At 44.4% G+C, this 23,830-nt stretch overlaps 1 protein-coding gene across 1 annotated transcript in view; it reads left to right on the plus strand.

Moving 5' to 3' along the window:
• WWC1 (WW and C2 domain containing 1) overlaps window positions 1-23,830 on the plus strand; it is a 78,634-nt gene that overhangs the window by 28,408 nt on the left and 26,396 nt on the right. Inside the window, 8 exon segments of the mRNA XM_080995218.1 lie at window positions 2,704-2,813; window positions 10,515-10,718; window positions 11,944-12,020; window positions 15,108-15,187; window positions 15,951-16,080; window positions 17,145-17,291; window positions 17,548-17,621; window positions 22,051-22,293. Of these exon segments, the coding sequence (XP_080851344.1) occupies window positions 2,704-2,813; window positions 10,515-10,718; window positions 11,944-12,020; window positions 15,108-15,187; window positions 15,951-16,080; window positions 17,145-17,291; window positions 17,548-17,621; window positions 22,051-22,293 (1,065 nt within the window).

The raw sequence follows: 23,830 nt of genomic DNA on the forward strand, positions 1-23,830 counted from the left end.
CTCTACAATTCTGTGACACTGACATGGCTCCCTAGGGAAGCTGGTAAGGTAGTCCTTGCTTTTTGGACCTTTAACATTTCAAGACCTAGACTGAAGGCAAGTGGGAGGTCCTCCCAAAAAACTGAGCAATGTGAAAAGTGGCACAGAGGCTGCAGACGGGAAGAGGAATTGACAAAAGTAAGCTCTCCCCTTGAGCCAACAGAGTCCCTCTGGGGAATCAAAAGCCCTTCTGCAGATGGAAGGAGCCCTTCTCTTTGTGGATGAAGAAGTTTGGCTTCTACCGATGGTTTGTGCAATGTGCTCAGAGAATGTACAAAATTGGGCCATAGACACATGGAATTCTAGAATTGCAAGGGACTATGAGAGTCATCTAGTCCAACCCTCTGCAATACATGAATCTTTTTGCCCAACGTGGGGCTCAAACCCATGACCCTGAGATTAAGAGTCCCATGTTCTGCCAACTAAGCTATGAAAATATACACAAATGCCCCAAGGCCTGCCAGAGACATGTGTACAATTCCATCTTCATAGACAAATGATGTGCACATTCACCTTAAGTCATGCTGAATGTGTTAGCATGGTTCGTTGTTATTCACATCTTAATCAAGTAGCCTGGAGTAATGCACCTCAGGCACAGGGCCTAATGCAGCCCTCCAGACCTCTTTATCCAGTGCTTCAGACTCTCCCCAGGAAATATGCCCCAACAGGCCTGTTCTCATTCTCTCAAGTGTTTTTGAACTGGGATAATGTATCCTGCTTGCCTGGATGGAGGTACTGGGAGGGGAGGGAAGAGGCTTTAGAAGAGCCCCATCAATGAGGCAAGGACTTTCACTTGTGCAGCAAGGCTTCCTCCCTTCCACTCTGTTCCCTATGGAATTGGACCACAATTCCCACTTCTCTCAACTCCAAAATAGACCCTGTCTTAATTGTATTCCTTTGCTAGATTTCAAAGAGTTGTGGGGGAAACCATTATTTTCAGATATCATATTTTATTGCCTTCCATAAGATAATCTAGCTCCCTCCATACCCAATTCAAACTGTTGCTTCCCTTGATAGTAAAAGAAGCCATATAATAATCTGTTTTCCTTGCTGTTTCTTCAGCCACCCACCAGCCACAGACTTAAACTTGACATGCTTCTTTCTACCCCGCAGTAACTGATTTGCTTCTTGGATTTGCCAACATCTACTAAAGCACTTGTTAGCACAGACAGCATGCCTATTTTCCTTCTACCTGTGTTTCTCTTTAGTTATTTATCCAATAGAATATGGTATGAGAAAAGAAAGAGGGCAAAAGGGTTCATTTTAAAGTGGCGTTTTAAAATATTAAAAAACTACCAGCTTAATTATTCATTTCCTTCAGGCTTAAACAAGAGAACAAGTAGGCTTCTCTCCACTGCCTAGGGTTAATTCACATGCATGCTTGCCATAAATCAAATTGCACAAGTTGGCCCAGAGTGGCAGAGCCCTGCTCTACCTCTAGGCTCTGAGATTAGTGCTATTTAAACACGCATTTCTGGAAGCTGGGACAATCTTGGAGGAGAATCTTCAATAAGAATGAATACTGTGTCTAGTTCTTGGCGCCACAGTTTAAGAAGGATTGACAAGTTCTTCCTGACATTTAGTTGGAATCTCCTTTCTTGTAATTTGAAGCCATTGGTTTGGGTCCTACCCTCTAGAGATTCTTGGGTAGAAGTCATGGGCTTTAAATGTGCGTTGGATGTGCTTTAAATGTCCCATGTGGCTCTAAAACTTTGATACTTGGTCATAAACTCTCTGAGAGAACTCAAAGACATTTTAGTGTAGTCTTAGGTCCTCATTATGAATCAGCAGGATTTGTGACAGGAATATAAGGTGCCACTGTGGAGCTATTAAAGCAGTTTGTAATTGGTGTTAACTAGTAGAATTTTAGCAGTCCTTGAACTTTCAGTGACATCTATAGGATTTAAAAGTAACTTGGCTGGATTTTTTCATAAATGTTCTTGGTCATAAATGTTGTTGGGTGCTCCTTCCCCTCCTAGTTTAATTGCAGAACTAAGCTAAAGAGTGGAGGCTTGACAATTATACAATTAGTTTAGTTTTCAGAAAAGTGAATTAGTCTGAGTCTTTATAGTTTGAAAAATCTCACATGTACGTGAATAATTGAAGAAAGGTGATTTGATTGAGATACCCAATGTTTAGGTTTGTACTTTGCAGTGGTCTAAAACTTTAAGAACATAATTTAGTTTGTCGATTACAATTCTGGGTGTAATACCATACACAGGAATGAAAAAAGTCACATGACACAGTTAATATTCCTCATCTCCTTGTCCTGCATTGCACAGTGTTAATAATTCACACACCATAAATCAAACATAACTTGCTCCTACATGCCTACATATTTTTGAAATAAGACTCCCCCACAGGCAAGCCTGTTCAGTTGTGGGGGCAGAATTTGTTTATAGGAGTTCTCCACGTTCTCTTTCTGAACGAGTACTTCCTGAGCCAGAGCTAGGTCTAGGAACCTTTTTCTAGGAAGAATATTGAAATCAACTTTCTGTCTTGAGTAAGTGGGGAAAGTGAATGAATTTGTAGGTGTGTTGCTAAAAATTAAACCTTTGATGTGCAGAAACCTACCACTCTTCCCTTAATACATTTTAATGAAAGTCTGCCCTACTTTGGGGACAATTTGGTGTGATCTAAATACTGACATGATTTCCATTTCAGGTATACTAAACCACTAACCTTTGCTGACTGCATAAGTGATGAATTACCATTGGGATGGGAAGAAGCATATGACCCCCAGGTTGGAGTCTATTATATCGACCACAACACCCGTAAGTGTTAAATGATTCTGTATGTAATAATAATTCACACATATTATAGCCATCTAATAAAATCCATCTGGGCGTCTCATGTTGAGATACATCTGCACCTTGAATTTGCTTGATATCCCTAACTCTACCATACACTGATCTCCTGCTTCAAAATGTCTGGCTGGTCTGATTCTTATTTAGCTAAAGCATGTAACTTTTTGTTGACGAATCAAAGCATATATATATATATATTAATAAAAACAGAATTGCTATGCTTGTTCACATTCTGTCCTTGTACATTCCTGATGCACCTTGTGATTGATACAAGGGACATGAATCCTCTATTGCAGGTATATGACAGAGGGTTTTTCATTATTACTAATGAGAATTAGATAAGAAACTACTTTCAAGTATTACATATTATAAACATCCCACCTGATCCATTTCTTTCATTGTTTCATTTTTCCTTTTGATTTGGAATTCTGAGGATACACCTGTTTCTTGAATATAGGCATAATTTTAGTGACTCCTCCCCCCAAAAAAATCATTCAATTTTTTCCTCAGAGTTTGCTGATATATTTAAACATATTGTTAAGTTGTTATTGGCTTGCATATGGAGTTGTTCCTTCTGTTCATAGAGAGGTCTTTGATCCTGTGGCACCTGGTGCTGGTGGGGGCAGGAGGTGATTTTTGCCGCTCCTCCTACATCCTTCCATGCCACTTCCTACACTAGTTTGGATGGTCACCCAAACCCTCCAGAGCAAGGGGGTGGCAAGGGATCAGGCCAGAGCATCCCATGAGTGGAACTCTGCTCACAGGATCTTTGGATTGAAGACATTCTCTTTATTCATACAATTTCTTATTTATTTATGACATTTGTATGGTTACCTCATAACATAAATTGCTATAGAGAAACTTTTCTTGTTGTAAACTTACTGCTTGGGTGTTAGTGCTTAGTGCAGTAGTGTTGAGCAAGGTGTAAATGATTTAAGACTGTCTGTTAATGAAATGTAAACTCATCATACATCATAGTGCACGCTAGGGTCAGTGAATGTTACCTGGTAGCTGAGCTAGATGGAAAGCCCCGTTAGTTCTAATACTGATTAGAAGTATCTATTTTGGAAAGTTGTTTGCTATGTATGTTGGCACCTCTTAAGAGAGGTGGAGTTTCCTTTGATGGTCTCCACATAACAGCTTTTGACTGTTTCAGCTGATTGGACAGCCATCTTTTACATAAATGGGCCAACATGAAAACTCATATTGCACCTGCCTAGGCGTTGAAAAAATGCTCTGTTTCATTCTGGAGTACATCTCAACAGGTGCCTTGTCATTGCTCAGTTAGATACCTGCTGCAGTAGAGTGGCTTAGATTCTGAACTATGAACCATAAATCCCTGGTTCAAGTCTTGTTTCAGCTGTGAAAAGGTGGTCTTAGAAAAGCTACTTTTTGTTTAACCTCAGTTCTGTATCTGTAGTATATGGTGTTTGAAGCACTTTAGACTGGTCGAAAGCTCAGTTCTTTAGCTGTCTACTCAAAGCAAGTCCCACTGAGTTCAGTAGATGTTAAGTCTCAGTTAAATGGCCATACGATTACAGTCAAAACCACTGTGAAAATGCTAGCTGCTGCTAGTTAAATATAAATCTGTAAGGCTTAGACAGAAAAATTCAACAGTTGGAAAACCAGAATCAGATTTCAATTGAAAGGAAAAAAAGTTAGTGTTGGCCCATCCCAAAACCTGTAATCCGTTTTGCTGCTAAGATCTACTTTATGTCATGTTATGGAAGTGATAAATTGAAATTTTATTAGTGATACAGTACATTGCAATTTTTAAAGTTTTAAATTTAGTTAAGTGAACATAATGCGTGCATATTATAAATAGGAAGCCTGGTTTTAAAAATGTTTTTCTGGCACAGATTCCTTCATTCTATTACACAGACCTTTCACTGGCCGAAAATTGTGGTTTATATGGTGCTATCTAAAGCAAAGATAATAAAATGGAACTCAGAACCTAGAATATTCGCCTCCTGACTACATTATTAATGAACATTCTCACAAGTATTTTTCCCAGGGCTTCATTTTGAGGCTATGGGAAGAAGCAAAAATTACTATCTCTTGGCATTTGTCTCTGACGCAAGCAACTGGGTTGTTCCTCAGACTCAAAATAATCTGAGCTTTCTTAAATACTGCACATATTTGGCATTTTGGTTTAAAAGACTTGTGAGTGCCCCAGTGGGCCATTCTTCTATAGCTGCTGGACTGAATAAAAGCCAGTGCCTGAGTACTTGCCGAAGATGATAATTTATTTGTTTTTTGAAGTTTAAGGAATACTATAAGCCGTTGTTTTTTTGGATGGAACTGACAGCTCTTTTTTTTTTTTTTTTTTTTTGCTGCTGCTGCTCCTCCTCCTCCACTGCTCTTTATGAGGGGTGTGCTCCCCCCACCCCCTCTTTCAAAATAAAGGAAGGCTCAGTGGCTTCCTCTGGCTAAGAGAGAGCTTTGGAGAATGACTGTCTCCCATGAAAGGAAACTCCTCCTTCCTCCTTTATCCTCTGCAGCACCCACAGCAACGAGTAAACATTGGGCTGCTGACATATTTTTCCTGCTTATTGCCTGGTGTGGTATCGGCTAGCTGTATCCTCCATCCACTTCTTTGAAGTTTTGGGGTTAACATTTAGTGGTTTCAGGCTGACAGCTACCACACCCACACCCAAACCCACCCACTCCTATTTGGTTTTTTGGCTGCTTCTGCGGTCTTTACCGTGACTGTTTCCGTTACAGGGGTTGCCTCTTCAGTTAGGAGCATTTTGTTTTTCTTTCAGGCAATATATACTCTCTGGTCTCTGGGAAGAGGTGTTTTGGGTTTTTTTACTCTCTTTTCTCCTCACCAAACTACAATAATTACATTGTGACATTTTCAATTGTTATTTTAGCAGGCTGTTATCAGCCTGAGTATTTGAGTTCATTTTGAGTCTACACTTGCTGAGTTTGCAATTATTTTTACACTTGCTTATTTTGAAATTAGTTTTTATCTTATATTTTGTTGCCCAGTTTTCTCTTTGCCTCAGTCCCTTCTTAGTACACTTAGAAAATTTGACAGTGAATGGTGGAATCTTATGCCTTTTCCTTCGCAACCCCCTCCAAAAAACATTAAGAAAGCTTTCCTGATTGTCAGAGGTGCAGGAAAACGAGGAACAAAATTTCCCCATTGGAGCTATCCTGTTGCCCCTTTCTCACCCACCTCATCAAGGAAAGGGGAATAGGGAAAAGAAAGGAACAACAGATTATCCCAATCCCATTACTCCTTCCTTCCCCCCATCAAGGAAGCTTTCCTGGTTGTCTGGGGTGGGAGAAAGGAAGAGGCACCACAATCACCCTGTTAGAGAAATCCCTTTGTTAGTTCCTTCCCCGCACCCTAATAAAGAAATATTTCTGTCTTTCTGGGTGTGCAGGAAATGAGGGGCAGCGGGATAGGTCCATTCGCTGTTTGTGAGCACTTGCTTTGTCCCAGGAGGGGGCTTTTTCCATATGTGTGTTCCACTTATTACGCCACATGTTTGCACTCACAAGTGTGCCACAGAAGTATAGATTTCTGCTGAGAAAGATGGAGAAATACATTCCTTTGCTTTGTGTGCATGTGTGCGAGAGAGATGTATTTATGGATGGTAAGCTCTTGTGTGGGAGAGGAAGTGGAGCAGCCACCTCGCAAATGGTCCTTGGACAACGACAGCATCAATGTTTGTGGAGAAGAATCAATAGTGTGTTTTCCATCATTTAGGACCAGCCAGTAGAGCATGAGACTCTTAATCTCAGGGTCATGAGTTTGAGTCCCACATTGGACAAAAGAGTCCTGCATTGCAGGGAGTTAGACTAGATGACCCTCATGGTTCCTTCCAACTCTGTGGCACACACTGTGTGATTCCATAAGTACATGCCTCGGTGTGGTACCCATTTTGTCAGTAAGAACTACCGTATTTTTCACTCCATAAGACACAGTTTTTTCCTCTTAAAATCTAAGGGGAAATGTCTGTGCGTCTTAGGGAGCGAATGTGTGGTCCCTGGGGCTGGGGGGGGGGAACCAGGGCTCCCCCCACCAGCCCCACAAGCTCTGGGAGCAGCGGGAAGGCTCTGCGCATCCTGTCCGCTGCACCCTGAGCTGCTCTTTGGGGCTGGGGGGGGAACCCGGGCTTCCCCCTCCAGCCCCGACAAGCTCCTGAGCAGCTCTGGGGTAGCCAGTGAAGCCTCCGCAGGGCAGCGGGATGAAGGCTCCCCGCTGCCTTGCGGAGGCTTTGCGCCGCTAAGGCAGAAGCTAAAATAGCTAGAGAGAATGCTGCGTTGCGCCTCCACAGGGCAGCAGGGAGCCTTCAACCCGCTACCCTGTGGAGGCTTCGCACGGCTATCCCTGGCTTTTTGCAAAAGCCAGGGATAGCTGCACTCCCTTTAAAGAGCGTGCGGCTCTTGCAGGAGGTGGGGGAAGGGACAGAGCGAGGGTCTCTCACTTCCCCCACCTTCCGCAAAAGCCCCAAAGAGCTGCGCTCCCTTTAAAGAACCGTGCACAGTGTTCTTTAATGTCAGTGATGGGCTGCCCTTCTGCCTCATGGGGGAAAAGCCCCCAAGAGCCACACACACACACTCCACGAGGCTCGTGAAAGGAAGCGCTGAGCAGAGCCTGGGATGCATACAGGCTCTGCTCAGCGCTCCCTTTAAATAATATTTTTTTTCTTGATTCCCCCCCCCCAAAGTATTTTTCGCCTTATGGAGCGAAAAATATGGTACTTGGTTCCTCATTCAGAAATTGAGACAAGTCAGCCAGGGATTCTTTGCTTCTGTCTTTCTCTTCAGTGTTCTCTTTCCTCGTCCCCATCCCCTTCCCCAAACTTGTCCATACAAAACCATTAATGTTATAAATGTGAGACAATCCTGGGGTACAGACTGCCAGAAGTTTATAGAATCATAGAATCATAGAGTTGGAAGAGACCACAAGGGCCATCGAGTCCAACCCCCTGCCAAGCAGGAAACACAATCAGAGCACTCCTGATATATGGTTGTCAAGCCTCTGCTTAAAGACCTCCAAAGAAGGAGACTCCACCACACTCCTTGGCAGCAAATTCCACTGTCGAACAGCTCTTACTGTCAGGAAGTTCTTCCTAATGTTTAGGTGGAATCTTCTTTCTTGTAGTTTGGATCCATTGCTCCGTGTCCGCTTCTCTGGAGCAGCAGAAAACAACATTTCTCCCTCCTCTATGTGACATCCTTTTATATATTTGAACATGGCTATCATATCACCCCTTAACCTCCTCTTCTCCAGGCTAAACATGCCCAGCTCCCTTAGCCGTTCCTCATAAGGCATCGTTTCCAGGCCTTTGACCATTTTGGTTGCCCTCCTCTGGACTCGTTCCAGTTTGTCAGTGTCCTTCTTGAACTGTGGTGCCCAGAACTGGACACAGTACTCCAGGTGAGGTCTGACCAGAGCAGAATACAGTGGCACTATTACTTCCCTTGATCTAGATGCTATACTCCTATTGATGCAGCCCAGAATTGCATTGGCTTTTTTAGCTGCCGTGTCACACTGTTGGCTCATGTCAAGTTTGTGGTCAACCAAGACTCCTAGATCCTTTTCACATGTACTGCTCTCAAGCCAGGTGTCACCCATCTTGTATTTGTGCCTCTCATTATTTTTTTTGCCCAAGTGCAATACTTTACATTTCTCCCTGTTAAAATTCATCTTGTTTGTTTTTGCCCAGTTCTCTATACTTGAATATACTTGATTATTTACCAAATAAGGTTGAGAAGCTCTGGAAGACGTCAAGTAAGAGGTCCTTGAAAAGGACTAGATTAGAAGTTACAAACTCAAGTTTAAGTGTGTAAAGCGGGAAGATGGGGATTGGGCCCATTTGTTGAAGTGTTGTTCACACCATTGCATTTCTGTGTTTAATAGCATTAACCTGCTGGCATGTACACAGTGTATTCCAGTCAAAATGAGTTGTGCCTGCTTATAGCCATCATACCAGCAGCCTCCAGATGCTGATAAAATTAAATGTTTTGGCTTGTGTCAGTGGCAGGTGACTTTCTGGATCATAGATCATTAAGCACTAAAGAAAACCTTCTGGCTTGCTTGGATCCCTTTAATGGCTGCGTTGCCACAACAGTTTTTACTAAATATTTAAAGGAACGCCTAAATTATGCAGATTAGATTCCTTTGGTATCCTGCAGCCCCTCCATATTAATTATTCATTATGTGGTAACTAGGCATCCTCACTCAAGCATGATTAGTTCAGACAGCCTGAAGCGTTTAACGCTGGCTGAAGAACTGAAGCGCCTGATCCTGGTTTCCAAACAAAAACCTGCAGCAGAACTGAGCGAAACACAAGACTTTTCTTTTTCTCAACACTTGATCAGCAACACAAATTCAAATTATTTGCAGTCTCTCATATATTGGTGGCATGGGGCACTTTGCTTACATGACACCCAGGAGCTTCTGTGAATCTCACATGGGGAATAACTAACATTACAAGCCAATTCAATTACTTACCACAGTCTTGGCTGCATTATGTAAAGGTTGTTCTTGTTTCCCTGCCTTTGTCTGTTCCCTGCCAAGTAAAAGCATGAGTAGGCCTAAAAAGAGTTGGCATATGCTGGGTGGTATTCAACTAAGTTTTACACAGGGCATACCCACCAACGTTTCTCCAATGGAAATAGGGATGTCCTGTTCAACAACAGCAACAATTTTATTATTTATACCCTGCCCATCCGACTAGGTTGCACCAGCCACTCTTGGCGGCTTCCAACATATATAAAAACACAATTAAACATTAAACATTAACAGACTTCCCTATACAAGACTGCCTTCAGATGTCTTCTAAAGGTTGTAATTTACTTACCTCCTTGGCTTGGGGGGTCTCATAACTCCATATCCTCCAACATTTCTCTGATGAAAATAGGGATTTCCTAAGAAAAAGCGGGACATTCCAAGATCAACCTAGAAACCGAGAAAGCTTCTGTAAATTCAGGATTGTCCCTGGAAAATAGGGACACTTGGAGGGTCTGAGAGGGTAGATACATAAAAACCTAGGAACATGACTTTCAGTGGGTCTATTCTGAGTGAAATTTAGTTGAATACCACCTTATGTATCTGTACTGAAGGAACAGGGAAATCCAAACTTCCTTTGTGTCATTTTAGTAAATCCTAAATTTAGATTTGGAAATCACTAACATACTTCATATAAGAGTGATGGGAGAGAAGGTCCCTGAAAAGCTTAGTATCAGTAATTTGAAAAATCTTGAGAACAAATTGCATAGGGAGTGATCAGAGAAAGAAGCAAACAGTAAGCTTAACTGGTCAAATGCAAGATGTGTTATGTACAGTGCACAATATCTGTCTTGGCTGTTTAGTTTCCCCACTGGTATGTTCAAGATTGTTACCAGTTTCCATGGGAGTAACAATACTGTGTTAACAGAAACAAATCTGAAAGGAGGTGCTTCATTTATGCTAAATCTGTCCTGGTCTCCTGACAGGGATAAACAAGCTTCTAGAGAGAGGGAAACAGACCTCTGTTTTTAAGGAAGGTGTATGGTATATAAACAATTGCACGCCTTTAGTGGGCAAGTTGGCAGTGTCAGAAATGAGAAATGGTGGAAACTTATGTTCTAGGCTAGATTTGGCTGTGTTTATTTGTTTTAAGTTATCTCTACCCTTTATAGTAAAGATGTTCACTTGTTTCAAAGAAACTACCCAGATAGAGGATCCTCGAGTGCAATGGCGGCGGGAGCAGGAACACATGCTGAAGGACTACCTTGTACTGGCACAAGAAGCACTGACTGCTCAGAAGGAGATCTACCAGGTCAAGCAACAAAGGCTTGAACTAGCACAGCAAGAATACCAACAACTTCATGATGTCTGGGAGCACAAGCTGGGGTCTCAGACTAGTTGTGAGTTCTTGGTTAGATTTTTGTTCTTTATCCTTGTTCTGCTAGTATGTCATGGAGCTTGGCATCTACAGTGGTACCTCGGGTTACAAACACCTCGGGTTACAAACACTCCGGGTTACAGACTCCGCTAACCAGAAGTTGTACCTCAGGTTAAGAACTTTGCCCCAGGCTGAGAACAGAAATTGCGTGGTGGCAGTGGGAGGCCCCATTAGCTAAAGTGGTACTTCAGGTTAAGAATGGTTTCAGATTAAGAATGGACCTCCGGAACGAATTATGTTCTTAACCCGAGGTACCACTGTAATTCTGTCTTACAACCTCCTGTCCCTTACACCATAGGATCAGTCTGTTGAAAACAAACCTATCTCCTTTAAGCTATACACTAAAAACATTTCATGATCATTGGTGCCTGTAGCCTTTTAAATTTTTTGCATAGCTGAGCTATATTTTGGAATTTTCCGTCTTGCCTTTTGAAGGTTAAGATTTGGAACTGTCTGAAGATATGGGCTACAATCCACAATAACTATCCATGAGAAAAAGAACTTCATAAAAACCTGGAGGTTTTCCTTGCAGCAGCTCCCACTGCCAAGAATTGAGCTGCTGTTCTGTTTTTAAAAGTGACTTTTGAAAGTGGTGGATAGTGCAGACAAATTTCAAAAGAAGAATCAGCTGTGCATTATTTCCCTTATTCAAGCGCAAATAACATTAGGTAATACACATAAACTACCACACATAGTGTCTACATGCATGTATATATAAAAATGCTACTTGTGTCACTGCTGTTCCAGATAAATACTATATGACATTAATGTATACAAATAAGTTTGATGAGTAGAATCTGTCACAGTGACTTTTGTAAGTAGGAAAGGTTTTACTTTAAATGCTGAAATTTTAAAAACAGAAAACACCTTTAAAATGGAAAGTTAGGATTGGAAGAGCAAGCTGTTATTTCTCGAATCTTGACGTTACATTTGAGACAAGCTTTCAATTGAAATCACTGCAGAGTCCCTTGTTTCCATTTTCTAATACTTTTTGTCCCTCTAACCCTTCTTTTTCCGGAAACTGCTAGATAGCCAACCCAAAATTTTGTGTTTACAGCCATTTATTATTATTGTTATTAACGCAAATGCTTACGAGGGAAATATTGTGATTTGTTTGTATACTTTTCTGTTCCTTCTTTGGTGTGCTTTTAATATTTGTTTTGTTTGTTTGTTTCCTTTTATTGTAGTAGTTTCCAGTTCCTCATCTAGCTCAAAATATGATCCAGAAATTCTTAAAGCGGAAATTGCTACCACAAAATCTAGGGTAAGAGGGGAAAGTGGTGCTTTTAATTCCTTGTAATATAACAACCTGAAATTTCCAATGCTCCAGAGCAGGGGTCCTCAAACTTTTTAAACAGGGGGCCAGTTCCCTGTCCCTCAGACACTGTTGGGGGCCTGACTATAGTTTTTTAAAAATATGAACAAATTCCTATGCACACTGCACATATTTTATTTGTGGGGGAAAACAATACAATATTTAAAATGAAGAACGATTTTAATCAATACAAACTTTCAATGGGAAGTATGCGCCTGCTTTTGGCTAATGAGATGGTCAATATCGCTAATGCTCGTCCCTACAACCCAGCCTACACATGAATCTCCCTCACTCCCATGGCCCAGTCTACATGCAGGCCTTCCATGCCCCCATCCCCACAACCCAGCTTATACATGTCTCCCTAACTCCCTTCCCCATGACCCAGCCTATGCATGTGCTTCCCTAACTCAGAACCCAACAACCCAGCCTGCACCCATGTCTCCTTTAGCCCCATCCTCATGACCCAACTTGCCGCATGTCTCCCTAACCCCCATCCACATACCCCCCAGCTTGCACGCCTGTCCTCCAACCCCAAATCCCCACACGCCAGCCTGTCCTTGTCTCCCTACCCCTGATCTCCACAGCCTGCCTGTGTGTCGCCCATCCCTATGACTCACTGTGGCCTTTTGCAAAAGTAGCGTCTCCTCGTGCACTTTCTTGGGACAACCACGGCCCCTGATCTGCAGTGACCTGAAGGGCAGTGGGAGCTGAGGAGCACGCACCAGATGGGTGGCGTTTGGGAGAGCAAAGTTGCCCAGAAGTATGCGGCTGGCGAGCAATCCTGCACATACTTCGACAACTAGGCCGCCGCCACTGCGTGGCCCCTTCCGCAGGTGTACCTGCCAAGCCCGCTCACCAGCAAGGTCCTGGGTCTCTGTCCGCCAAGCCCGCTCACCACAAGGTCCCGAGTCTCCCGCATGGCTCCTGCTCACCTTCCTCGGGCAAGCCACACGCCCCTCCAAGCAAGTTTCAGACCGGCTGGGCGAGAGGGAGAGAGGGAGGGACCTGGAGAGACAGGAAGAGGCAGCTCTTCCTCTGGGAGGAAGGGGAGGGGGTTGCACGAGGGAAGGTGAACCAAACCTGCAGCTGAGGCCAGTGAGCTTCCCTCCAGGTGTCTGTCCACCAGCAATTCCAGGCATTTTACTCTCACAACCCTGGGTGGGCCGGATTCAGGACCCTGGCGGTCCGGATGTGGCCCGTGGCCTGTAGTTTGAGGACCCCTGCTCCAAAGCATGGCTTAGTAAGAATGTGCTGGTGGTTGTGCTACTTACTGTGCAGGGTGAAGCCATGGTTTGGTGATGTATGAACCAGGCCAATGCACAGTGCCCATTACAAAATAACAACAACAACAACAACATTTTTATTGATTACATATATCACATACATGCATCCAAGAGAAGAGTCAGCAAAATAGAAACAAAATTGAACCAAATCAAAACAAGAAGTGATTGAAAGGAAGGCAAAGTGCAAAACAAAGACCTTTGTTTCATGGCCATAATCCTACAATTTAGTTTTCCTCAATTTATAATTGCATTTACAAAAACTTTAATAACTGTTTTCTTCCAACCTTAAAAGATGGCAAAACCATAACAATTGATAGTAGAGAGATTGTTCCATATACCGTATTTTTCGCTCCATAGGACACACTTTTTCCCCTCCAAAAATGAAGGGGAAATGTGTGTGCGTCCTATGGGGCGAATGCAGGCTTTCGCTGAAGCCTGGAGAGCGAGAGGCGTCGGTGCGCACCGACACCTCTCGCTCTTCAGGCTCCAGGAAGCTATCTGCAAGCCTTGCGCACCCGGGGGGAGTTCCCCTGGGCACTCAAGGCTTGCGGGCAGCAGCCTGCAGCGCGGAGCACGGGGCGCCCTCCGGAGGATGCCCCGTGCTTCGCGCAGGTGCCCGCAAGCCTTGCTCGCCCAGGGGGAGATCCCCCCTGGGCGCGCCCGGCTTGCGGGCGGCAGCCTGCAGCGCGGAGCACAGGGCGCCCTCGGAGGACGCCCCGTGCTTCGCGCAGGTGTCGGCAAGCCTTGCGCACCCGGGGGATCTCCCCCGGGAGCGCAAGGCTTGCGGGCGGCAGCCTGCAGCGCGGAGCACGGGGTGCCCTCCGGAGGACGCCCCGTGCTTCGCGCAGGTGTCGGCAAGCCTTGCGCACCCGGGGGATCTCCCCCGGGAGCGCAAGGCTTGCGGGCGGCAGTCTGCAGCGCGGAGCACGGGGCGCCCTCCGGAGGACGCCCCGTGCTTCGCGCAGGTGTCGGCAAGCCTTGCGCACCCGGGGGATCTCCCCCGGGAGCGCAAGGCTTGCGGGCGGCAGTCTGCAGCGCGGAGCATGGGGCGCCCTCCGGAGGACGCCCCGTGCTTCGTGCAGGTGTCTGCAAGCCTTGCGCACCCGGGGGATCTCCCCCGGGAGCGCAAGGCTTGCGGGCGGCAGTCTGCAGCGCGGAGCACGGGGCGCCCTCCGGAGGACGCCCCGTGCTTCGCGCAGGTGTCGGCAAGCCTTGCGCGCCCGGGGATCTCCCCCGGGAGCGCAAGGCTTGCGGGCGGCAGCCTGCAGCGCGGAGCATGGGGCGCCCTCCGGAGGACGCCCCGTGCTTCGCGCAGGTGTCTGCAGCCTGCCGCCCGGCGCGTGGGGCGCCCTGAAGCAGAGCGCCCCTCACGCCGGGCAGACATCGGCCAGCCCCACAAGCTCGGGGGACAACGGGGAGGCACAGCGCCGCCATCCTACTGTTCCCCGACCTGGTTTTTGGGGGGGAAATAAAGGAAAAAAATTTTTCCTTTATTTCCCCCCCCCCAAAAGTAGGTGCGTCCTATGGGACGGAGCGTCCTATGGAACAAAAAATACGGTACGCTATCTCTTTGTTTAACGTCTTCCAAAGGTTTGCAGCACTTACTTGGTTTACCTCACTTGGTATTAAATTAAACTCATTTTCTGTGAAAGTCGAGAAATGTTTTAGGGGTTTTAAAGTAAAGTTCTGAATAAAGTAGTGGAAAATATTTGTTAAAGTAACAAAATACTTTGCTCTGTTCACATTTCAACAGGTTAATAAACTGAAGAGAGAAGTTGCCCACATGAGACAGGAACTACAGTATAAGGAAATTGGTTTCCAAACGTTGAAGAAGTAAGTTAATTATCTTCACCTGCTACCATTTTTAATATCTAGTTATATCTAGTTGGGTAATGTAATGATTTGACTTCGTCTGAACCTGGGCTTGTGATTTTTGCTCTCTCCAGACTCCCCATGAGCTTGTAACCAAGATTTGTCCTATAGTTTGCCGTTCATCGTTTAATTTGATACTTCCCCTTTTCTTCCTTTATGAAAACAGACGTAAGTTAACTTCCCCAGGGAAGTTCCCCTGGAGCCTTCATTACACACCTTTAGGCTCCAGGCAAAAATGTTCCTTTTTAACTAGGCCTTTGGTTGATGTTATTGACATCCAACACCCTTTTAGAATGTGGCTTTTGTGTGTGTGGGGGGGGTGTTATTGGGTTATTGCTTTTGGTTTGATTTTACATGTTGTGGTCTTGTTGTGAACCACCCTGAGACAGACCTCCAGGTATAGGGCTGTGTATAAGTTGAAAGTTGAATAAATAATTAATAAACATTAACTTATTATTCAGCCAAAAGGCTTCCAGAGCGGTTTACAAATATCAGTAATAACACAGCCGCTGCCGTTTCTGAAATCTTAAATTAAATTTTTTCATTAAGTTGGAGACAGATAATAAATCCCATTGGTGTGGATTTTGAGCAGGGTACAGCACTCTTTTGACCCCCACCCCCTGAAACAAGATTCATAAAGCAAAGTCCCTTGACTTTAGAGCTAACTAGTCTTGTTTTTCCTGTTAATAACTGTTTCTCTTCTATTTTTTACATCATCTTGAAGAATTGATATGAAAATGGCTGATACCCAAGGTGGATATAAACTTGATGAGGCACAAGCAATCTTAAGTGAAATGAAAGCTATTAAGAAGGCCATCACTTCAGGAGAGAAAGAAAAACAAGATCTCATTATGGTATGAAATTGACTGGGTGAACTCCTCTGCTAGGCAGATCTCAAACTACCATTACAGCAATTCTGTTTCCATAACTACAAAAACAGAAATGCTTGTATGGAACTGACACATCAACTTATATTATCAGTACAAGATCATTGTTTAAAAATCCAGGCAATCTCTTTACACTAGACTTTCTGTCTCTCCTACCCCCACCTCTGTAACTATGATTTAATGCATGGGTAGGCAGACTAAGGCCCGGGGGCCAGATCCGGCCCAATTGCCTTCTAAATCCGGCCCGTGGGCGGTCCAGGAATCAGCGTATTTTTACATGAATAGAATGTGTGCTTTTATTTAAAATGCATCTCTGGTTTATTTGTGAGGCATAGGAATTCGTTCATTATTATTATTTTTTGAAAATAGAGTTCAGCCCCCCACAAGGTCTGAGGGACAGTGGACTGGCCCCCTGCTGAAAAAGTTTGCTGACCCCTGATTTAATGTGATGTGTAACTGGGCCTATGCCTTTTCACATTATCCTGATTTACACATAATCCTAATCATTGTTTATTAATATATGATTTATTAAACATTGAGTTAGCATTACATGTGAACCCAGTTCAATAGCTTACTTGTGCTTTATTAACTATATTCAAAATGTTGCTGATTCAACAAGATTTGTCGTTAGTCTATAAACCTTAGAGAACCTTAACTATTGCTTTGCGTTGTGTGTGAATCCAAACCTCCTCCTTAACCATGGTTAAGGAGCCATCATCACCCAAAAGCTAAAGAACCATGAGTGAAGAGCGCCAAAAATTTCAAACTGTTGTCAAGGCACAGCAACTTTTGCTGGTGCTTTTAGCTATTCTGTGACATAATAAACCAGGTGGTCTTCTGCCAGACACTTCAGTTCATTAATAGTTAATGTTAACCATGGTTTAGAGAGAGTTATTGGTGAACCAGACCATCAGTTGATAAGGGACTGATATCCCCCTCACAATGTCAATTCAGTCTTAAATTTCTCCTTCAAAGCACCAGGGCAGCAGTGAGGCAATAATAAGATGACTTTGATTTTTTTCTTGTTCCAGAACCTTGCCAGGTTGACAGCTAATTTTGTGACAGACAGAGGATCACATTCAGACTTGTGGGCCAGCAATATATCCTTGGAAGACTCCAGTTTCCCATTGTCTAAGCAGTATCTTGATGCTGGTTCCCAAACTGATGTTTCTGGAAATGTATGTAAAATCTAAAATACTGTGTGAGCTTCTCTTAGTCTTGTATCCCATCTTAGCTATTAAATAATGTTTTGTGGGGACCTAGTGTTTGAACCACTGCTTTGTAAAATTTTATGGAAAAGATTTATAGCATATGTGTTATTTCTTAATCTTTGGATGCATATGTTGAGCTTTGGCTCTGACTCATGTCAACATACGTAATCTACAAAGGGGGAAATGTGTCAACACCCTTTAACTTTACTATTTGCTTCTTTAGTTTATTGTGAACACAAATAATCAACTGGCTGAGAAGGTGAGACTGCGCCTCCAATATGAAGATGCTAAGCGAAAGTAAGTGGACCTTCCCCTACTACTATTGACAATAAGCACTTAAATCAATAGTGCAGACAAACAGCTGTTTTTAAGAGGACAAGTATGTTTTAAAAGTACACATTTAGAACATAACATGAGGATGAATTTCTTTCTTTACAGACAGACTTCTGTCAAATATTTCTCAGAGGACTTTTCCTTTTCATGTGGAACTAATGTGCTTTTGGATCAGAATAAGTGATGATCCTATAAACTTTTATTACAGTTGTTTAAAACTTTTTATATAGTGTTTGGTTGTCAAAGACTGATTACTAGTTTTAACTCTCATTTTGGCAGCTTACTGTGAAGGTACAAACCATTGCCACTGTTGATTTTATTCTAGAGTTAGGGAACATCTTGCAGCCAAATTTGAGATATTGCTAGAACCTAAAAACAGTTCTAGATTTCATCAAATGCCCGTTCTGTTCCCACTATGAGAATCGAGCAAACAAGACCTGTAGTACAGTAATAAGCTAAAGACTAAATAAGTCAGTAGGTGTTGTAAGCAACCCATGGTCAATTTTTCTGAAGCTCCCTCAGACTTACACCAGTGTGCAATCACTTCCTGGTTCGTTTTCTTCTCCCCGGTTGCTATGCATAGCATCTGAGAACAGAGCCCTTTTCTTCCCTCTTTCCTTTGTCTAGAGCAGGCGTTGTCAGCCTGGTCCCTACCACCCACTAGTGGGCGTTTCAGGATTCTAGGTGGGCAGTAGGGGGTTCTATGGCACAAGCTGAATCCTCCTTCCATTGAGCACTCGTGGGCGGTAAGGAAATTTTACCATCAAGAAAGATGCATTAGTGGGTGGTAGGTATAAAAAGGTTGACTACCCTGGTCTAGAGAAAGACTCAGAGCCTGTTGAAGGATTGTGTCTCTTTGGAAGAAAGATAATGTAAATGGGGGAATAGTCTGAATTAATGTGCCCAAGTTGTTCCTTGAAATTCTTTGGTGACTTTTGTCCTATTCAGGGGATAGCAAAACATGAATAATAAGGTATTGGATTCCTGTTATTAGATAGTCTCTGTTGCCAGAATAGTCAACTACAGTGGTACCCCGCAAGACGAACGCCTCGCAAGACGGAAAACCCGCTAGACGAAAGGGTTTTCCGGTTTGGAGGCGCTTCGCAAAACGAATTTCCCTATGGGCTTGCTTCGCAAGACGACAGCCCATAAGGAAATCTCAGGGACAGCGGGGAAGCGCAGCGCGTCTTCCCCACTGTCCTCGGACCTCCTCCGAAGCCTGGCGGCTGGGCGGGGACACCTCCTCCCGCCGCCGCTGGGCTTCGGAAGGCTCCTCCAAAGCCGGGCGGGGGGGGAGGGAAGACCTGCCGCCGCCGCCCGGCTTCGGAACGGTGCTCCGAAGCCGGGCGGGGGGAGGGAAGACCTGCCGCCGCCGCCCGGCTTCAGAACGGTGCTCTGAAGCCGGGCGGGGGGGAGGGAAGACCTCCCCCCGCCGCCCGGCTTCGGAACGGTGCTCCAAAGCCGGGCGGGGGGGAGGGAAGACCTGCCGCAGCCGCCCGGCTTCGGAAGGCTCCTCCAAAGCCGGGCGGGGGGGGAGGGAAGACCTGCCGCCGCCGCCCGGCTTCGGAACGGTGCTCCGAAGCCGGGCGGGGGGAGGGAAGACCTGCCGCCGCCGCCCGGCTTCAGAACGGTGCTCTGAAGCCGGGCGGGGGGGAGGGAAGACCTCCCCCCGCCGCCCGGCTTCGGAACGGTGCTCCGAAGCCGGGCGGGGGGGAGGGAAGACCTGCCGCCGCCGCCCGGCTTCGGAACGGTGCTCCGAAGCCGGGCGGGGGGGAGGGAAGACCTGCCGCCGCCGCCCGGCTTCGGAACGGTGCTCCGAAGCCGGGCGGGGGGGAGGGAAGACCTGCCGCCGCCGCCCGGCTTCGGAACGGTGCTCCGAAGCCGGGCGGGGGGGAGGGAAGACCTGCCGCAGCCGCCCGGCTTCGGAACGGTGCTCCGAAGCCGGGCGGGGGGGGGAGGGAAGACCTGCCGCCGCCGCCTGGCTTCGGAACGGTGCTCCGAAGCCGGGCGGGGGGGGAGAGAACACCTTCTGAAGGCGGGCGGGGGCGAAAGTCTTTGCTCCCCCCTGCCTGCCTGTCCCGGACGGCTTTTGAAGGCAGGGGGGAGCAAAGACTTTCGCCCCCCGCCCGCCTTCAGAAGAGGTCCAGGACCTCTTCTGAAGGCTGGCGGGGGGCGAAAGTCTTTGTCCCCCCTGCCTGCCTTCCCAGGGGCTTTTAAATCGCCCCGGACAGCGGAGAAGTCCTCCGCTGTCCCGGGGCGATTTTAAAATGCCGCCCGCCAGCATTTTAAGATCGCCCGGACAGCGGAGAAGTCCTCCGCTGTCCCGGGGTTTTTTAAAATGCTGGGGGTGGGAAGAAAAGCCCTTGCCCCCCCCCAGCCTTCAGAAGAGGTCCGGGGACAGACTGTCCCCGGACCTGGTCTGAAGGCGGTTTCCCTAGGAACGCATTAATTGATTTTCAATGCATTCCTATGGGAAACCGTGCATCGCAAGACGAAAAACTCGCAAGACGAAGAGACTTGCGGAACGAATTAATTTCGTCTTGCGAGGCACCACTGTATTTTGGTTCAGTACCAAAGGTATGCCCATGGGTATGTCCTGAAGTCACAGGAGGCCCCCACTTGCTGAAGCTAAGCATGTCTGGGTTCGGTCAGTGCTTGGGTAAGTCATCACTCAGAAACCACACACGTCACCTTGGGTTCAATGATAGAAGAAAGGCAGGGCATGCATCTATATATGAAAATAAATAAATAATAACACAGTGAGGTTGTTCTGCCCGTCATAATGACCATACATATAAAAATGGCATTTAAAACTTTCATTTATTCTTTAGAGAAATATTTATATACCACTTTTTGATCCCCCAAAGTTGTCCCCAAGGGTCTCAAAGTTGGCTTGCGTTATTAAAATTAAACAAAGGTATAGAACCACAGAGCATTAAAAAAAAACTCAAGCCAACAGGACATGCTTAACACTATTTTAAAATAACGGACTTTGTGAGGGCATTTTCTTAGTTTTGTTTCCACAAAAAACGTACTCCTGCTTCAGATACCATGTTCCTCTTCAATTAAATCCCAGTTACTTTTAAAATAAATTTCTTATTCATTACTAGAGTATGAATTCAGGTTAAGACTCCTGAGATGTGCATCCATTTTTAAATTTACTTATTTATTTATATATGGAATGTCATGTTACATCTGTAGTGGATTCAGATAAGGCTTGGTCCCACTGAAATGTTTGGTTAAGCTAAAGCACTGTTTGCTTTCCTTTTCTGATGATGTCAGATTCCCATATTTCATTAATTAGAGTAAAAATGGTTGAGAACCAATATTGTTCAGCTGCAAGTCACTGTCCTAAATCTAGGAAATCAGACTCTGCCTATCGCTATCTCTGAGCTTCAATTCCCAATCCTTTAAACTGTAGTAACAATGTAATAAGAATAAGAATGAAAATAGCAAGGATTGGCATAATGCAAATGATAAATAACCTTGCATATGAATGTGTGCAATGCGATTTTTATTTAAGCAAACTCAAGTAAAAGACTGAACTGACTTTTCCTTCATTTGTTATGAGCTATAGGAACAAAAATTGATTTGGTGCCTGACATCCTACAATCCCCATTGACAAAATTTCCTGGTAATGCTGATATGAGTGTTACAAGGTATTAATGATTAAGCTAAAATTCCCTATCAGTGAATGCTGAACAGGTGGAATCATGGCTTTCTTTCAAGTGAAACTTGCAAAGTGAAAATTAGAGGGAGAGAATGATGCCAGATTTATAAAGATGGCTTGTTTACTTTCATAAGCACTACTATGTAGGATGCATAGAATGCTGTTTTATTTTTGAAGGTGGAAAGTATTCCACCTTAAGAACAAATCTGACCTCTTACCATATCCATGCTGATAGTTGACAGAAGTTATCAAATTACAGTTGAGCAATCCTCTTAGAACACACTCTTTATAAATTCACAGTGGAATTCACAGATTAGGAACTAATGCCAATGCTAATTCATCAGTGGAGCACAATGTTGGGCTTAACCAGGCAGCTGAACATTAAAATGGCTGCAAAGAAGGCTTCAGTGCAGCTTGAATGGATTTCTATTAATTATAGAATTTAAATTAATTAAGCAGCAACTTCCCTGCTATGGGAACAAGCTCAATCACGTCTTCTTTAAAAAAATAAGTGTCCTGATATAATGGGTTCTGTGCTTTGACACGCCATCTTATGTCACTAGATTAGGACACAATTTATATACGATTGGTGAGATCTGATAAATTGTGGTGTTCAGTACTGCTCTAGTTGAATATGCAAGAGAGCCCAACAGGAAGTTTTTTCTGAGATTGCTAGAACATATGTGCCATATGCAAACTTAATTGTTTTCCTTCGTCCTATAGAATAGCAAATTTGAAAATACAGTTGGCTAAATTGGATAGTGAGGCCTGGCCTGGTGTGCTGGATTCTGAACGAGACCGATTAATGTTAATCAATGAGAAGGAGGAACTTCTAAAGGAAATGAGGTTCATTAGCCCTAGGAAGTGGACTCAGGGTGAAGTGGAAAGACTGGAGATGGAAAGAAAACGTCTAGAAGAAGATCTTCAGACTGCAAGAGATACGCAAAGCAAAGCTTTAACAGAAAGGTACATTTAACATATTTACTTTGTTTAAATAGTAAAAATTGATTATTTTATTCTGTTCTTGTGGACTAGAAAACTCATTACAGACACTTGCATCTAATAAAACTGTTACAGGTGCTTGCATCTGACTGTAATTAATTGCATTTGTTACAATCTTTTGTTTTGTTTGCTTTATCTATACCTATAATAAAAATGTAAGAATGTCATCGCACTTCAATTCACTTAGTCACAGGCAGGTGATGTTGCAAACTACAGTGTGTTAACAGCCCTGGGTTTGCTGCTGGACCATTGAAGCAGCTTCAGAGGGCAGTTGCAGATGATGCAGGCAAGCTTCAGAGGATGAGTCATGAAAGGCTGGGGCAACTCCTCAACAGTCGTCCTGCTCTGCTGCTGCTGTTGCCACTGACCAGCTTGCTGAAGACACCCTTTAAGCCTTCTTCCATGAGTGGGACTGTTGCTGAGAAGGTGTCCTGGCCTCTCATGACTCTTCCTCCACGACTTGCCTAGACTCTTCACTGCCGCCTTGCGACTCCTCACAGGAGAAGGTCTAACGAGAATGGAGGCTTCCTCTGTGACTTACCTGCATCAGTTAACTGCCACTTTTGTTCTCCTTTCTGTGGCATTTTTCTTGTTGGGTTGACTATTCATCTCACTTGGTTGTGAGCTAGAGGTTCCTCACCCCTGGCCTATGCAAACCTTCAGGCAGGACCTGAGTGCAGGACTTGAGTGCTGGTTCCCAACAACTGGTATTCAAAGGCCTCTGGCAGTGGAAGTACTACCATAATGGCTAGTATCCAGTGATAGCTTTCTCTTCCATGAGTTTGTCTTAACCTCCTTTTTAAAGTTGCCTAAGTTGGTGGCCAATACAGTATCATTTGACAGCAAATTCCGCAGTTTAATTATGTGTGGTGTGAATAAGTTCTATTTGTCTGTTCCAGGTTTTCTTGTATTTGACTTCGTCATATGATCCCAAGTTCTAATATTACAAGAGAGTGAGAATACTAAAACCTGGGGTTTACCAGCCAAAATCTTGGTTCTGGTCTCTAGTCACTTAAGATATCTGTTGACATAAGTGACATTCTTCCTGACATTTGTTTCAACCTTGGAATGAACAGGCATGAGATGGCAAAAAGTGTCATCTCATGGTGTGAATCTCTATAAAGTTGATGTGTTCAGCTGCTGCATTCAACATCAGTATCCCCAACAAACACGGAAATTGATATGGAAATGGGGCTTTCTTGTGCTGTCTTTCTTGGATATTTAGGCAGAAGCAAGGCTCACACCTCCAAAGAAACATTAGAATTGTAGCTATATTTAAACTCAAATGTTTCTTTTAAATGTTATCCCCATAGGAACTAAAGTTTTGGGAGGGATGCAGTTTGACAACAAGACTATCAAGCACGTAAAAACTACCGCTTTTCACATTCTGTCTCCTGTAATTCATTTGGTTAGTAAAAGAATTATATTTGGTGACTGGATCTTGTGAGACTGCATCACCATTTCAGCTGTAGTTTAAGCGCCATGGGAAGGTGCAGTAGTA

The sequence above is a fragment of the Podarcis pityusensis genome (assembly GCF_964106645.2).
Source record: "Podarcis pityusensis genome assembly, chromosome: 2".
Classification (NCBI taxonomy): Eukaryota; Metazoa; Chordata; class Lepidosauria; order Squamata; family Lacertidae; genus Podarcis; species Podarcis pityusensis.